A 16689-nucleotide genomic window follows, 5' to 3' on the forward strand; every position below is an offset into this window, starting at 1 on the left:
TATATTTAGAATGTGTTAGATGTTCTATTATCATGACCGCCCTCTCTCTCTCTTCCCCCTTCCTTCGTAAAACATCTTGTGTCAGTGGACAGAAGAGGAATTTGTGTGTTTTCAGTTAATTATAGTAAATTGATTTTTAAATTCCAGATATAAAGCATTTTCAAAACATAGACTAGAGCTCTGGCTGGGTGACTCTGTTGGTTGGAGCATCATCCCATACACCAAAAGACTGTGGGTCAATGACCAGTCAGGGCACATACCTAGGTTGTGGGCTCGGTCCCCAGTTGGGGGGCATGTAGAAGGCAACTGATAGATGTTTCTCTCACACATCTCTCTCTTTCTCTCTCTCTCTAATCAATAAGCATATCCTCAGGTGGGTATTAACAAAAAAAAAAACAACATAGAATAGAGATCCTCTAACCCACGCATTTTCAGTAGGGACATTATTGCCCATAACGTGGCAAAAATTGGTTCTTAGGGTGTGAGAAATTTTTATATAGTACAGTGGTTTATGAAGGACCACAATATACTATAAAAAGATTTGCAGTATTAAAATTCATGGCAGGAGAGACATTGGGAGAAAATAGCCATTTCTCCTAAGGACAAAAATATCTAAGATCTCCTCCTGCATGGGGGGGGGGGCAATATTTTAAAAATAAAAATAAAAAGGTTGAGAAACACTGCTCCAGCTGTTGGTTGGAATTGAGAGGAAGGGTCTGTTCCATCCAGGGGGAGAATGACACTCCAGCTCCGGCTGCGCTTAGACTAGGGAGAACCTGCAAGCAGGTTCTGTTGTGAATGAACTAAAAACTAGGAACATTTGTCAAGTATAGAATTTCTTTATCAGGCATAAAGAAATGATGCCTTTGGACTCTCAGGTAAAAACAATAATTGGAGAAACAAAATACTAAATCTGAGTATCTAGTGTGGTGATGCATCAGATACATCACCATGGGCAAGTTATTAATCACTCTGAGACTCTATAGATTTTCTATTCCATAGATTTTTCAATTTATAAAATAAGGAAGATGCTAATTCTTACCCTTTAAAGTAATATGAATTGAATATATGTGAACTTGAAATCACAAAGCACTGACCAGGATAGTAACAAACAACTGTACACAGTAAACACTGGAAGAGAGAACTTGATAAGAGGTCATTCCAATGTTTCAGAGAACATCTGGGTAGCAGACCACTGGAGCCTCAGTTAACACCAAGGAAATTTCACGAATTTAAGGGCTCTTCAGTGAACACAACAGAAGACCACTAGATAGTGACTAACATTGATTAACCAAGAAATATTGCTACATGAATTATTTAGATTGTGTGGACCCAGGACCACCATCATTTGCAAACTTTTTAGAAATGCAAATTCTTGAGCTCCACACCCTATCCCAAGCCTACAGAACCAAAGCTCTGGGTTGGGGCTCCAAAATGGTTTAACAAGCTCTCCAGGTGATTCTGATCAATGTGCATGTTTGAGAACCAGCAATTTAGAAACTTGGAGGCATATACAATAAGAAATAGCTTAAGGAGATAAAAGTGTCTCCCTATAGGAAGCAGGACTAGGAGGTGGAGGGGAGGAGCAGGGGGCAGCTTTTACTTAGATAAAAGCCTTTCATTTTACTTGATGTTTTAACTTTGTGCATGAATTTCTTTGAAAAATTAAAAATTATTTTTAAAAACAAATAAACTGGAATTTCTGAAGCATGTATGTGGCAAGAACCTGGCCTGGGCCCTTAAGATGAAAACAGGAAACTGTTGGTAAAACTTAGCAGCCAAGGCTCAGCATAGTCGCTACTAAGTAAATCCCAACTCCTAAGGGAGGTCCCTGCCTTCCTGAAGGCTCATCTGCTTCCTTCTCTGTCCTCCTGGACTGCTGCAGACCCCCTCCCCCAGGGAGATAGACCAGAGCGCAGCCCAAATAAAGGATCGGTTTGGCTCCAAGTTGCTACCCTTCCTGTCACTTTCCCACCCATTCAAAAGCGAACTCCTTCCACCTCCATCCCCACCCACCCACTCACCCACCACCACCCTTCCTGGTCTTCCTTCCTCTTTCCCTTTCCTCCCCCTCCCACCCGGCTCGTGAATAAATGCTGTTTGCTTCAACTGACCGATAGAAGCTGTGGTGAACCGTCTCACGGGTCCAGGATGCCCTTCCCCACCCTCTCCACGCCGGACCAGCTGCACGCAGAGCTCGTATTCTGTTCGAGGTTCCAAATAGTTGAGTGTAACAATCTCATTTGTCACTGAGAAGAGGGAAAGTCCAGGAAACTTAGGTTGTCACTCTTTTACAAATTCTCCAAACTGGAATGTCATTATTGTGATGTGAACTAATGTTAGGTTTTTAAAAATACAATGTCTTAGTGAAACAGAAAGGCAATTCCATTGTCAAGGACTCACCATTCCTAATTTAAGGAAAATAAGGCTACTTAAAGGAAATTAAAGGGCAGCTTACGCTGTGTACACTGACTATTCCTGTGCTGATTACTTAATCATGTCTGCTCTAGTCTTTTCATTTGTAAAGTAAATCACAAACATTCAACTCTATGGAATACCAATCTGATTTAGGGGGGGAAATCTCCATTTAGAACAACATAAAACATTTAATTTCTACTGCTTTCAAGTACATACAGTGATTGCAAGCAAGCTATTGAGAGGAGAAAGCTCTGAGGGTTTGCTTACACAGAAAGAAGAACAGATTTGTACTGGTTCTATCACTACAAGGGAAGGGATATGCAGTGCTTGAAAACAGAGCCCATGAACAAACGGTGCATGCTGCTTTTCTCTTCAGCCAGCCTCTTTCTCCATGGATCCTGCAAAGGTAGACTTTTGCCTCACTGTCTGATAAATTCCTGGTGATTAAGACAAAAGTGGGCTGTTTCAGAGTTCCTAAAAGACCATTTTGTGGATGTCTACTTGTAAAAAGAGGCTATGAATTATTACCAACATATTTATTTAAAAGCTGCTTTTTAATAAGACCTAGCTATCGGTGGTGGAAGCAGCAGTCCCACCCATCAGCCTTATGCTGCTGGGATTTTTAATTTCAGCTGAGTCTACAATAGCATGTGAAGAGCTCAGTAATAATACTGTGACTTTATTCAACATACCCAAATCAGCAAGTGTTATTAAGCCCCAAACCCTCTTTTTCTTTTCCTTTTCTATAACTCCCTTAAGTATCTATACAGTGGGCAGAGGGCCTTTTCCGGAAGATCACAGGCATAGTGACAGTAAAGCACTGGCAGAGGGATGTGAGTTGCCTACAAACATGATATCTCAGGTCTTGCTACAGATGGCACAATTCAAGCAGCACCGTTGAGATAATGCTCAGTTTTCTTTTTTTAAATGGTGGTTTTATATCATCATGCAATAAACAGAACTCTAATTTGGGTTTCAAAATAAATTTGACACATGTATTAAACTGTTTTCACGAAACTTAGACATTTTATTACATTTTGTGGAACTATTTTTTTGCACTCTGCCCACACCCGCTACCCCCCACTCCAGTCCAGTCTGCCACAAGCTAAACTTTCCAGGCCCACGTTCCTCTCAAAATCTCATGGGCTAGGCGTCAGTAGGATAGGGCAAGTGAAATATGCAAAAGAACAAACAACTCAATACATCAGCAACAATTACCCCTCAAATTTGAGCAGATTGGGTCTCTTTGTATTTCCAGTAGCCCCTGGAATTTCCTGTTATCATATTTACGGCACAAACACATATCTTTAACCATGACCAACCAAGGTACGGTAACTGAAAATGGGACCAGAGAGCCAGAGAATCCTGAAAAAGAACTATTGGTATACAGGGCCGGGCCTTCATTGGTATACAAGTAATGCCTTCTTGAGTGTGGTTGGTAGGGTAATAATATGGGTATAATAATTTATAATTTTAATTTAAACATTTCACCTAAAATTTCATATGATGTGCTTGAGTGTGATATTGTTATTTTACAGAATTACATGCTTATGATTTTGTAATAAAAATAGGGGCATTATTAGTGCTGGACCCCTGTAGATAGTAACTCCTGATACAGTCTGTTCTGTGTTCCATAGAACACCTCCACCTTCAGAAATTAGCCTCAGAACTCAGAGGGTCCTATCACACTCTATCTTTAATACTCTGAAATGAAATCCTCTGCTACAGCCACCAGCACAAGGTAGAGGATTGAGGCAAAGAGAAGGGTTTCTATATTTGGGGGTAAAAATTCTTTTCCTGCTGCCACATCCCCAGCAGCCTTTTCTGTACAAACCTTACCTTGAATGTGCCGCCATGCCTCATAATGATTGACAGGTTTGTAGAGAAGCTTCTTTGATTTGATTGGTCCATCCCCAAAGAAAGGCTCAGAGCTGATGTTGATGACAGCAAAGTTATGTCCAGTTTGAATCACATTTGGGGCATTCAGGGGCTTTGGGAGAACTAAACAAAATTTCAGCAATCAGATTAGTTCTTAGAATTAGGGTTTTCCATTATTGTAAGGTGCCTTTATATTTCCTACAACACCCTCTTAGAGCTCTCCGCTCAGATTCAATGTAATCACCTACTCAGTGATCTACCCACTTACCTCTTGCCTCTCCAAACCATTGTCCACAGTCAAAGTGTTTTCTTAAAATATGAGCACTCCTCTGCTCAGGACCCTTAAATGGATTTCCATTACATATAGAATAAAATATAAAATTTGTACACTGACCTGCCAGCTCTTTCACAAGTAAGTCCTTGCCTCCCCTCCAACCTCCTCTTCCTCACCCAATACCCTCCCGTCCCACTGAACAACCTTCAATTCATCCAACTAACAATGTACCAGGCTACTGTTTGCCTCATATTTTTGTAGATGTTGTTCTACAGGAAAGAGATGCTTTGCCTCCCACTGTTCTCTAGTTAACTCTTACCTATCATTCAACTCTCACTGCCAATGTGACTTCTTCACAAGGGCTATCCTAGAACCTCCATTAGGCTTTTATAGAACTTATACTTCTGCTTCATTGTAATTATCAGAATTTATTATTCTTTGTGATTTAGTATGATTATTTGATATTGGTCTTCCCACTAGACTATGTATTTATTTTCTCTCTCTTTTGGGGCAAGGTGGTGAGGGGGCTGAAAACAACACAAAGGTAACTTACAGTTCTGAAAGTCAAAGTCAGATATGGGTCTCCCTGGGATAACATCAAGGAGCTAGAGGGGCTGTGTTTCTCTCTGGAGGCTCCATGGGAGAATCTGTTTCTATGTTCTTTCTGGCTTTTAGGAACTACATGCATTCCTTCAGTCATGGCCCCTTCCTTCACATTCAAAGACAACAAGTTGTATTTTTCTGACCCTTCTTTCATTGTAACATATCTTTCTGACTAGAGCCAAGGAAGGTTCTTTGCTTTTAAGAACTTAACACGATTGGAGTGGATCCCACCAGATAACCCAGGCTAATCTCCACATCTCAAAGACTGTATGTTCTCAGTGGGGAAAATAGCACCCCGTTAAAGAGGTGAAAATTGGTTTTGGGGAGAATAAAAATAATCATTATCTATTGTAATGGTTTGTGGCCTTCCAAAGAACCACAGTACATAAAAAGATATACAGTATATCTATGATGTTAACATTTTATGGTGATAGAAATAGAGTTTTGGTGTAAAATTTCCAAGAGGGCTCCTAAATGGATAATGATGAAGAGCTTGTAAAACATTGCAGTAGGATCTAAACTCCATTAGGGCAAAGACCATGTAGGTTTGTTCACCAGGTTCTGAATAATTGTTTGCTAACTGAATTTCCAGTGAGCTGAAACTCTATTAGCCTGCCCTTCTGAGAAATGCATAATTGTTGCTTTCTTTCTTCCACAAAAGTGTATATTATATAGTATAGACCATTTCAGATTTCAGGGCACATTACAATGTTCAATAACTTTACTTTACCTCTGTGTCTTAATGTTTTAACTCACCATCCATAAAAATGACTGTCAACTCTTAGCTCAATTGCATCTTCTCAGGGAAGCTTGACTACCTCATTTAGAACTGGCCACCCCACCAGCCTTGCCCAGCATTCTCTACCCTCATTTCTGCTTTATTCTTCTCCATGTCCCTTAGCATCTTAGCAAACCAGTCGTTTTACTTATTTGTTCACTGTTTATATCTCTCCATGGGAATGAAGCTCCATGATAGAAGGGCTTTTTTTTCTTCCTTGTACTGTGTATTGCTATATTTCCAAGCCTAGAACATAACAGTCCTTTAGTAACATCTATCAACTGACTCAATAAAGACTGAGGAGTAAGCTGCCTAAGGTCAGGATAATAAATCCACTAAGAAGCCGAATCGAGCAGTGCACCCTGACTGGAGGCTGACTATGCCAGTGTTAAGTCAGGTAAGTCTGGATACACATTTTCTTAGGTCAGTTTCTGAAGAGAGTACTCTGAAAAAAGGGAGTAAATTCATTCATTAAGCCATGCTTTCCTTGTATGATCACATAGGACCAACTGTTTGTTTAAATCATCAAAATGCATTTTTTGTTATAGTCCTTGGTGCCAGTATCTTATAAAAGAGATAATTTGATAAAGGTAAAAAGATTGCCCCCAAAGTTTCCTCTTAGTAATTTATCATTTTGTTTTTTCTTTTAATCATTCTTATAGATATATACATATTGTAAAGCACAAAAATCTAGGTGTATTTAGTTCAAGAGATCTTAACCATATGCTCTCCAATGTAACCACTAACCAGAATGAAATAGAGAACATTTCCAGCCCCACCCACTCTAAAAACACCAAGCACTGTATATCCCTTCCCAGGCAATAGAGAAAAACTACTCTCCTGACTTCTGTTACTATACATTAGTTTTGCCTGTCCTTTAACTTTATATAAATGGAGTCATAAAGCATGTACTTTCTTTTGTTCATTATTATGTAGCAGGAATTGATTCTTTTTAAAATTTCAGATTAGTTTTCCACTATATGATGCTATGGCTGAATTGTATTCTCCTCTGAATTCAAATGTTGAGGTCTTAACCCCCAGTACCTCAGATGTAATTGCATTTAGAGATAGGGTCTTTAGGGAAGTAACTAAGTTAAAATGAGGTCATTAGAACAGTTGCTAATCCAATAGGACTCTTGTCCTCATAAGAAGATTAAATTAGGATATACACATGTACAAAGGGAAGACCATGTGAAGATAGAAGGGGAAGACCCACAACAAGCCTAAGAGAGAGGTCTTAGAATAAACCAACTTTGCCAATACCTTGATCTTGGACTTCCATGCTCCAGAACCATGAAAAATCTATTTCTGTTGTTTAAGGCCCCAATCTGCCATATTTTGTTACAGCAGCCCTAACAAGTAATACATATGAATGTACCACAATGTATTCATCCCTTCTATTGTTGATGGACATTGGGGTTATTTTCAGTTTGGGGCTATTATGAATAAAACTGTTCTGAATATTCTTGATGATGTCCATTTTGAACATATGAACACATTTTTTTAGTATATACCTTGGAGTAAAATTGCTAGGTGATAGAGTATGGGTATGATTAGCTTTAGTATATATTGTCAATTTCCGAAAGTCATTGTATGAATTTGTACTCTGGTAATAAAGCCTACTATCTATTTTTTAATACTATGGTTAAAGACGCTGATTAATTTATCTAATGGCTATTTCCACTTCATGAATGTCAATCAATATGACAATGAAGAGGCATCAGTGACTTAGAGCTGGAGATGCATCTATGCACTGACATCATTTGCTGTGTCTTTCATTAAAAATATAAAAAGTAAGGTTCTCCTGAATCTTAGCAACATGGTTTGGTTTTTTAAATCATTATTATTTATTTTCCAAGGATAACAAATATCCCCAAAGCCTTAAAAATAATATAATTTGCTTTGTCTGTATGTTGTTTCCTAGAAATTATTTTGATAACATGAATATTATGAATAAAACAGATTTGGGATTTTTCCAGTAACCTTGAGGATTCCGAGGTGATTCATATGGATTCTCAGGACAGAGAATCAAAATCTACGAAGCTCTATTATGTTACTATTATGACTGAACTTAAAAAAAAGATTAAATTCTAGGTATTTACATTAATTTCATTTATAGAAATGACTTCTTGGTTCTCCCAAAGATTCCTAACCAAGTAATAAAGTGGGTCAAATAGAAATTAACCTTGATCATCTTGTTTCCTCATCTGTAATACGAGAGGTTCAGAAAGCAAAATGATGCAGGATTTGGAGTCAGGAGACCCAGATTCACAATTAAGATTTATTGCTTACCAGATATACTACCTTCAGCAATTTAACTAAACCTTCTGAATCTGTTTCCTGACTGGTAAAGTGGGGCAACAATATCTATTGCATAAGTTTCTTATAAATATTAAATAAGATGAAGTTTGTGAGGTAATTAGCTCACTGCCTTTCCAAGAACATATACCAACAGCTTTTAGTTGCCTTTGTCTAAGTGGATTCATAAGTAACTTCCAAATTTAAAATTCCCTGTTGTATCTATGTATACCAGCCAAGCTAACTTGGATTCATCTTCACTTTATTTCTTCTCTTCAAGTTGTAAATTTATATATATACCCATACAGATTGATTTGAATCTTGAAAAACAAATTTGTAGCAGAATAAATACAATACTGAATATGTGAAAAAAAAATTTATGTTAGTTAGGATAGCCTAGGCATCCTAAGTGAGTAATCCTCAACAATTTTCCAAATTATTCTCTACAATAATGAATAGGAAGTTACAACAATGATGAAACACTTTATGAAATATAAATATGATGAGACATTTTGTATGAGATACAATTGTAAAATGTGTTTTATATACCTAACAAATCTTCACAATAACCCTGAGAGGTAGATAACGAAGCTTCATTTACAAATAAAGAAAGGCTCAGACAAGTTAAATTCATGTGCCTAGGGCCACACACGTTACTAGCTATTAGGGACAAAAATCAAACCCGGGGCTATGTGACTCCAAAGGTCATATATACTTAATCCTTCCTTTACATTTTCATGCACATAAAAAAATTTTAAAGGCTTAGTATCTTGGAAAATATCCAAAAGACATTTTAGTGGTCAGATAACATTTTTCTCTAGAAGTAGCACCCAGCAATGCATAAACTAGGCTAATGAAGAATACAAGCTCTTCCTCTGGAAAAATGGAGCTTACCTTTAACTGAAATGTTGAAAGGCTTTTCCACCATCCCAGCCACAGTGTTCACACTGCAGACCCAAACTCCTGAATCAGGGGGGAGGATCCGGTGGATGGTGAAGGAGGCCACTGAGAGATGACCCGTATGGTTAAAGTCTTCTGGCTGGAAAGGTCAAAAACAAAAAATTAAAAGCTTCTAGGGAGGTGTAAACACAAAAGTTCATAACACTGACCCCATCTAATTGTTTAATAAGAAGTTTTCTAGGAGAGATTAAGAAGTTCAATGTAATGCTTGTATAATCATTGGCTTATTTCCAAAGCTATTGTAGTAGCCCTGAAAGTTTATATTGGGCTGACGCCCTCACAGATCCTGTGTTGTATTTGTGTTTGGGATTATGGGGTAAATAGTTACAAGCAAGAAGTCTAATTCCTTTTAAACTGCTTCTGGCAACATTTGCTCCTTTCTGGTCTAACACAGAGATGGCTGGATGAGAGGATAAAATGGCTTCCTAGAGTGTCTGAGGGGCTGCCAAGCATAGTGTTACAGAAAAAGCCAGGGCTCTGAAGACATACAGACTTGAGTTCACACACCAGTTCTGACACTTGTGACCAATTCCTTAGTTACTTAACTTCACCAGGCAGCTTGAACTTCTACAAAAAGGGGACAGTAATGTTAAGTAAGAAGATGGATACAGAATGGGTGGCCCTGACTAGATGGTAGCTATTGCTTCCATTAACTTTTAGAAAGACCAACAAGATTTTGGAAGCTGTCAATTGGCTTCTACTACCTAATGGGCTGTTTGTGTGGAATCAGAAATGTCTGATATGGAGACATTGGTAAAGGCATGTTCTACATACATACATATCCTGCCCCCAACAGGTCGCTTGTATCTACCTTCCTGCCAAGTTGATTTTCAGTCCTCTTTAAGAAACATACAACTGTTTTAAAATCTTTAGATAAAAAAATACACTAACTTCCTGAGAATCATTTGTGAAACAGAGAAATTTGGGATAATGGGAGAGAGAAAAGGGAAATGCATTGGAAACTAGCTTAGTCATTTCCAAAAACAAAGAACTGCTATCATAGTGCCTTAACCAGTGGTGTGCACCAGCAATGAGGGCAAAATGAAGGGGTAGGGAGACCCAAGAAATTCATACATTTAGACCTATGGGATTTGGTGGATCATGGTTTCTGAGCTGCAGATGTGGGAACAGGTCTATCTAGAGTCAAGCTAGTAACATCCTAGTCAAGGAGGATGCAAGCTCTGAGTGGAATCTGGACTTAGGCATGGTCATTACTACACTGAAAGTTTCTAGTGGTATCAGGAGGGCAGATTAAGAATAAGTCTTACATAAAGCACTGTCCCATCTGGCTTCACCAGGGTCATTTCTTCATTAGCAGGTAGTGGCCAGCCAGACGCTTTGCAGACAGGGTTAAATTTACCACTGTTTACTTCTATGTCATCTGGCAAATCCTCTATCTTTGGGGTTATCCGTGGCATGCCTGAATGAGGAAAACAGCACTGTGAAATCTAACCTTTAACACAGCAGCAATAGTAATAATAAAACTAGCTACCATTTAGCAGATCACTCCTGGGGAAAAGCTTTCCAAATATGATCTTGCTTTATCATCACATAAGAAATTTGGGAGGTGGGTCCCAATGTGATCTCCATTTTATAGATGATGAGAGGCAGGCTCAGAGCCCAGATTTGAGCTCATATCTTTGTGAATCCAGCATCCACACTGTTTACCATAACACTGTGCTACATGGTCATCAAGGCCACATCTCCCCTTACTTATCAGCCTCTTTCTTGTTTTTTAAAAGAATTTTCATAAGAACAAAAGGAAAAACAAAACTAGTTCTTAAATTCAGTGAACAACCCTGTGATATTGCTCATCAACAATATGATCGTTGGTTTTGATATATGATAAATGCCTCATTGATTGGGGAGTCTTCAAATGATTAATAATAGATTTATATCCAAGAAGTAAAGTGTCATATAACTCCCCCAAATTAATGTATAGTCAACAACCAAATAAAAAATGTTGCTTCTAATATTGAAAGAAGAAAAAATACCTGTGTTTGCAACAAAGATGTCAGGATATATAACTATTTTATTCTGAACTCTAGCATCTTAGAGAACCTTGGACCACTGTAACAAAATGTGAGACATGGTTGAAAACAGTCCAACACATTCTTTGCTAGGGAGTGGAGGTGCCCCAAGAACGTGCTGCTACGTATCAGTGGTGAGGACAAGGTGGGGTCACGGGAGACACATCAATAGTGATGGTTTATATTGATATTCCATTTGTCAGGCCTAGAATGAAACAGGCAAAATGCGTGGAGCAGGAGAGAAAAGGGTCTATGACTACAAAGGTATGTCCTTGATCTATCTGCAGACTTAGAGAGATTGTAATTAGAAAATTGATCAGCCCTGGCCAGTGTGGTTCACTTGGATGGAGTGATGACCCACAAACTAAAAGGTCATGTGTTTGATTTCTGGCCAGGGCACATGCCTGGGTTGTGGGCTTCATCTCCCACCTTGGGTCACATCCAAGAGGCAACTGATCAACATTTCTCTATCATGTCCATACTTCTCTCCCTCTGTCTCTCTCTCTTCTTCTCTCTCTAAAATCAATGGGCATGTCCTTGGGTGAGGATAAAAAAATTATCAAAATTTTCAGCTTAAGTAGTTATTCATGTAGAAATTTTAAAAAGTGCTTTGGCATTCTGAAGCAACTTCTTTCCTTCACTGTCCCCTTGCATTTTCTGTAGCTGGATGGAGCTGCAGGTGATGTGCAAGTGGAGCACGAAGTGGTGTTAATTAGGGAAAGGGGACTGCTCTCTGGAAGCTCAGGTTCTGCATCTAGGTCTAAGATTTCTCACATTTTTTGCAATATCAGCCTTAGTACAGAAAGCAAGGAGTAAAATACAAAAAGCAAATCCTAAAGCTTGTTAGTTGTCCATTTTCAATCCAGTCCTCTGGTAGCCCCAAAGCATTTCCTTCCCTTCCTAGGCCCTCCCAGATTCCTGCCCTGTAACAAAGTCCAAATGCTGGGAAAAGAAGAGAAAGTATAAAACTAACAAGCTAAACCCTTTGAAAAAACAAGTATTGGTATTTCCCCTTATAAATGTTCTAATTTTTAAAACTTACAGAGAAAAGGCAACATATGTCTTAGATTTCACTGGGTGTGTGTTTCTTTCTATAACATTTCCATTCATTTGATTGAAAAAGTTATATATGTATATTATTTTTAAATTTTGAAAATATACTTCTTTTAATTTAAAAAATGTATATTTTGGGGCAGGGAATAGCAAACTTTTTTCTATAAAGGGCTAGATAGTATTTTTAACTTTGCATGCTATAAGTTCTCTGCAGTAACTATTCAACTTGTGTAAAAGCAGCCACACATGATATATTGCAAACAAAAGGGCATGACTGTGTTCCAATAAAATTTTCTTTACAACAGATGGTGAAGAAATAAAAAAGAATGAAGTACTGATATATGCTACGACATAGATAAACCCCAAAAACTGCATAAGTGAAACAAGCCAGCCACAAAAGACCACATATTGTGTGCTCTCGTTTACAGTATATGAACTGTCAAGAATAAGCAAATTTGTACAGACAGAAAGTAAATTTATAGTCACCAGGGGCTGAAAGGAGGGAAGAATTGGAGTTACTGCTAACAGGTACAAGATTTCTTTTGGTATGATGGAAGTATTCTAAAATTAGGTTATGCAATGGATTCACAACTCTATAAATATACTAAAACTCATTGAATTGTACATTTTAAAGAAATAAACTTCAAGGTATAAAAATTGTATCTCAATAAGGATGTTAAAAAATAATGGAGCAGCTATGGTCTGTGGGTCAGTATTTGCTGACCTCTGCTCTGTGGTAATTTATGAACTAGAATTATATCTAAATCCATCCAAAGTAGTTTTTTCCTGTTGCACGTATCTAGGAAAAAGGCTGGTCCTAGAGAAAAGAGCCAAAGAGGTAGGCAGAGGTCTCAGCTAGCTAGTTGTCACTTAATGTGCTACAAAGAGCATCTGTTTTATCTCTAGTGGAAAAGAAAATGAGATTCAGTAAAAGGGTCCACAGAAAAGAATCAGGAGGTTGTCCTTTAGGACTTGGGATCTAGTCTTCGCAGCTTCTGGATGGAAACAGAAGAGGTTTGAGAATCTTGGGGTATTGGGGGAAGAATGATACTAGCAAAGCCTGGTTCAGATGTGCTGAACATGGCCCTGACTACAGTGTTACCTTGCTTTACCTTCTTTCTCACACTGGAGACCTTGGCGTCCTGGAGAACAGAGGCATCCTTGGAACCGATCACAGATCTCCCCATTGGTGCACAGGCATCTGAGTTTACAGTCTGGCCCATAATACCCAGGCTGGCATGCTGTAAACAAAGATAATCAAAAACCAGTGCTGAAACAGGAGAAGGGAGAAAATTCAGGCTATCGGTGGCTAGTTTCACTTTTCTCTCCAATCCACCTCACTGCTTCATTTAAAGTAGAATGTGATTTATTAGCATTATTTATCTGAATCACCAGGGATTTAAAGGGTTGTGAAATTCTCCTTCTAGGAAGAGTTGAATAAGCTCTTACCAGGTCAACCTTCTTATAAATAACAACTATATTTAAAAAAAAAACTAACTGAAAACAGTGAAGAGTGGGGGTGGGAACCAAGCTGATTCTAAAGGGAAACTGAACTTTGAAAGCTGGGAATACTGAAAAATGTGCTTCCCATTTTTTAGTTTTTAGTCTAATGGTTGGACAAAACTGATATCAAGTAGGGAAACTAAACTCCAAAGAAAACCTGTAGTTTACTGACCTAAAGAACCAAAAGATGGAGTCCCAGCAAAAGATGGAGATCACAGCCACTGGAGAGTGAGAGAGAAAATCTAGAAAGGGAAAGCCAGAGACAGGAACTCCCAAATCATGGTCTGGTCCCTGAAGCACACATGCTAAGTGCATATTTAAAGCAGCTCAGCTACAGATAAAAGAACTGCACTGAGTTTGAGCTAATGCCTAAGAGTCGGAATATTCAGTTTGAGTCCTGAATAAGTTAATTGCTTGCTAAAACAACAAAACAAAATCAACATTCATATCATACTTCATAGTCTTCACAATGTAACATTCATAATATCCAAGATACAATTCCAAATTACTCAACATAAGAAAAGAAAATAAACAAAAAGCAACCAACCTTGATGATCCAGATGTTAGAAAAGGTAGACAAAAACTTTAAAGCAATCATAATAGCTATGCTCAGTGAGATAAAAGAAAGTATTCTTATAACAAATGAAACAATGAGAAATAGAGAAATAGAAGCTATGAAAAAATAACCAAAAGAGGATCCAAGACAACAGTGGACTAGGTAGAAGCAACACTTACCTCCTCTCAGGAGCAAACTGGAATTACAACTAAAATATAGAATAACCAACCTGAACAACAAGCTGAAGACTAGCTGAATAGAAGTTTTATAACCAAGGATTTATAGCAGAAGACATTGAGACTGGGAGGAAGGGTGGAGGCATAAAAAGGGTGTCCCTTCTCCCATGGGTGGTGGCTGATATTCCAGAGGGGTACCTCAGCTGCAAAGCTTCCCTCTGAGGAATGTAGAGTCTCAACCCCATGCCAGAATCCCCAGCCCAGAGCACTAGAACTGGCAAGAGGTGCTCACATAATAATCTAGCTGTGGAAATCAGTAGGGATTCTGTCTGCCAAATATAGATAAGAGACTGCCAAAGATACATGTATACCGCAAAAGGGTCAATGCACAAAATTTCATTTGCAGTCCCTCACCCTGGGCTCCAGCAGAGCAGACTGGAGTCATGTGAGGAGAGACAGGTTTGTAGCTCTGAAGAGAAACCTGAGGGCACAGACGCCGGGACCTCTGTGCCAAGTAACTCTCCCACACTGTAGACACCATCTTTCTTAGGTGGAGCACTCACCTCTCTATGGCATCAACCTAGGGGAATGTAAAGGCCCCACACTCGGCTCCCTGTTCCCCCCTACACTATGGATCTCATCCCCTGCAAAGGATACAGCTGCCAGGTTGAGGGTGTAGAGGTCTGGGCAGACTCAGTGGGTGTGAGTGACTGAGTGATGTGGCTTTAGGGGAGGGCCATTCCCATCACTTTCCTGTGAACTTGACTGGCACCTTCCCTTCATGAGAGATCCTCTAGCCCCACCCTCTGCGCTCCAGGTGGCCCCACCCTCTCAACTCCAGGTAGCCCCTGCCCTGAAGTCTGGGCAGAATCCAGGACAGACTGAGTTGTGTGGCTCAGGGGTATGAGCAACTTCTCCCACCTTCCCCCAAGCCTGATTGGCACCAACCCCTCACAGAAGATCCACTAGCCCCATCTTCCTGACTTCCAGCAATCCCACCCTATTGAACTCAGGCTCCTGGCAGGATCTTGAGCAGCCTGAGTTGTGTGGCTATAGGACAAAGGCCATTTTTCCCTTGCATGTGGTGCGGAGTCTCCTCTTCATGCAGCCAAATCTTGGTCTGTGTACACCTGATAAACTCTGCTGACATCACCTGGATGACTCCTGAGACCTCACTGCACCACAAAGGTCTGTGAGCACCCAGTGGGTGGCATCTAGACTTGGCATACCCTGAGATATTTGCTGGGTGGTCTCAGGCTCAGAACTGGCACTGAGCTTAAACCTATATCAATCAGGTGATCACTACTTACTCCTACCTGGTGACTCACTGAGAACCAACCACATGCAACTTGACTACTGCCAGAATCTCTTTCAGTGACTGAGCCTATCAGGCAGCCAGCAGACAGAGGCAAGTGGAGGTGAATCTCAGGGTGCCTTGGGACTTTTGCTGACCTGCCTCTAGATGCAGTGCTGGAAAAAGCCAGCCCTGATGCACAACCGGGTCCTTCCTAAGAACACCTGGGCTCAACAGAGGCAGATCAGCAACCTGTAGATCACTTTGTGGTTCCAAACAGGTTGCCCAAAGCCAATAATAGGCAGCATCAGACACTGGTCTGCACCAGCATCCCTCCCAAGAGGCCCCAGAACCAATACACCCAGTGGCCAGCTTCAGACAACATCTGAACAAGATCCAATTTGCTTCATAAGCAGCATATCCAAAGGGAGGTCTTGGTAGGCCCCGGATCCTGCTGAGACAAATTCCACTTCATGTGGTCAGTACCTACACAGCAGTTCATACATTGTAGTCAGGGTTGATTCTCACAGTCAGCCAGCCTGAGGATCAACTCTACAGAGAAATGGGCCAAGAGCAAACAAGACTCAATTGCAACAGGAGGGCCCACATAACCCACACAAGGGACATTCCTGGAGATCCAGAACAGGTGAATAAGAAGACTGCACCACTGGGTCCCACAGGACATTTAATACATAAGACCACCTACAAAGACTAGGAGTGATAGTAGATCTAACTTATACATAGAAACAAACACAAAGATGAAGCCAAAATGGACAAAGAAAAATGCCCCAAATGAAAAAAGAGGAGAAATTTCCAGAAAAAGAGCTAAATGAAATGGAGGCAAGCAATTTACCAGATAAAGATTCTT

At 39.7% G+C, this 16689-nt stretch overlaps 1 protein-coding gene across 3 annotated transcripts in view; it reads right to left on the reverse strand.

Annotated features, from left to right (window-relative positions):
- Positions 1 to 16689, reverse strand: part of TEK (TEK receptor tyrosine kinase) — a 105195-nt gene that overhangs the window by 26435 nt on the left and 62071 nt on the right. For all 3 annotated transcript variants that reach the window (XM_036021528.1, XM_036021529.1, XM_028514517.2), the window contains exons 7-11: positions 13405 to 13533; positions 10478 to 10629; positions 9144 to 9288; positions 4258 to 4419; positions 2115 to 2249 (exon numbers count right to left, since the gene is read on the reverse strand). In XM_036021528.1, coding sequence (XP_035877421.1) covers positions 2115 to 2249; positions 4258 to 4419; positions 9144 to 9288; positions 10478 to 10629; positions 13405 to 13533 — 723 coding nt within the window. The remainder of the gene's footprint in view (positions 1 to 2114; positions 2250 to 4257; positions 4420 to 9143; positions 9289 to 10477; positions 10630 to 13404; positions 13534 to 16689) is intronic.

Source organism: Phyllostomus discolor, chromosome 3 (assembly GCF_004126475.2).
Source record: "Phyllostomus discolor isolate MPI-MPIP mPhyDis1 chromosome 3, mPhyDis1.pri.v3, whole genome shotgun sequence".
NCBI classification, from domain to species: domain Eukaryota; kingdom Metazoa; phylum Chordata; class Mammalia; order Chiroptera; family Phyllostomidae; genus Phyllostomus; species Phyllostomus discolor.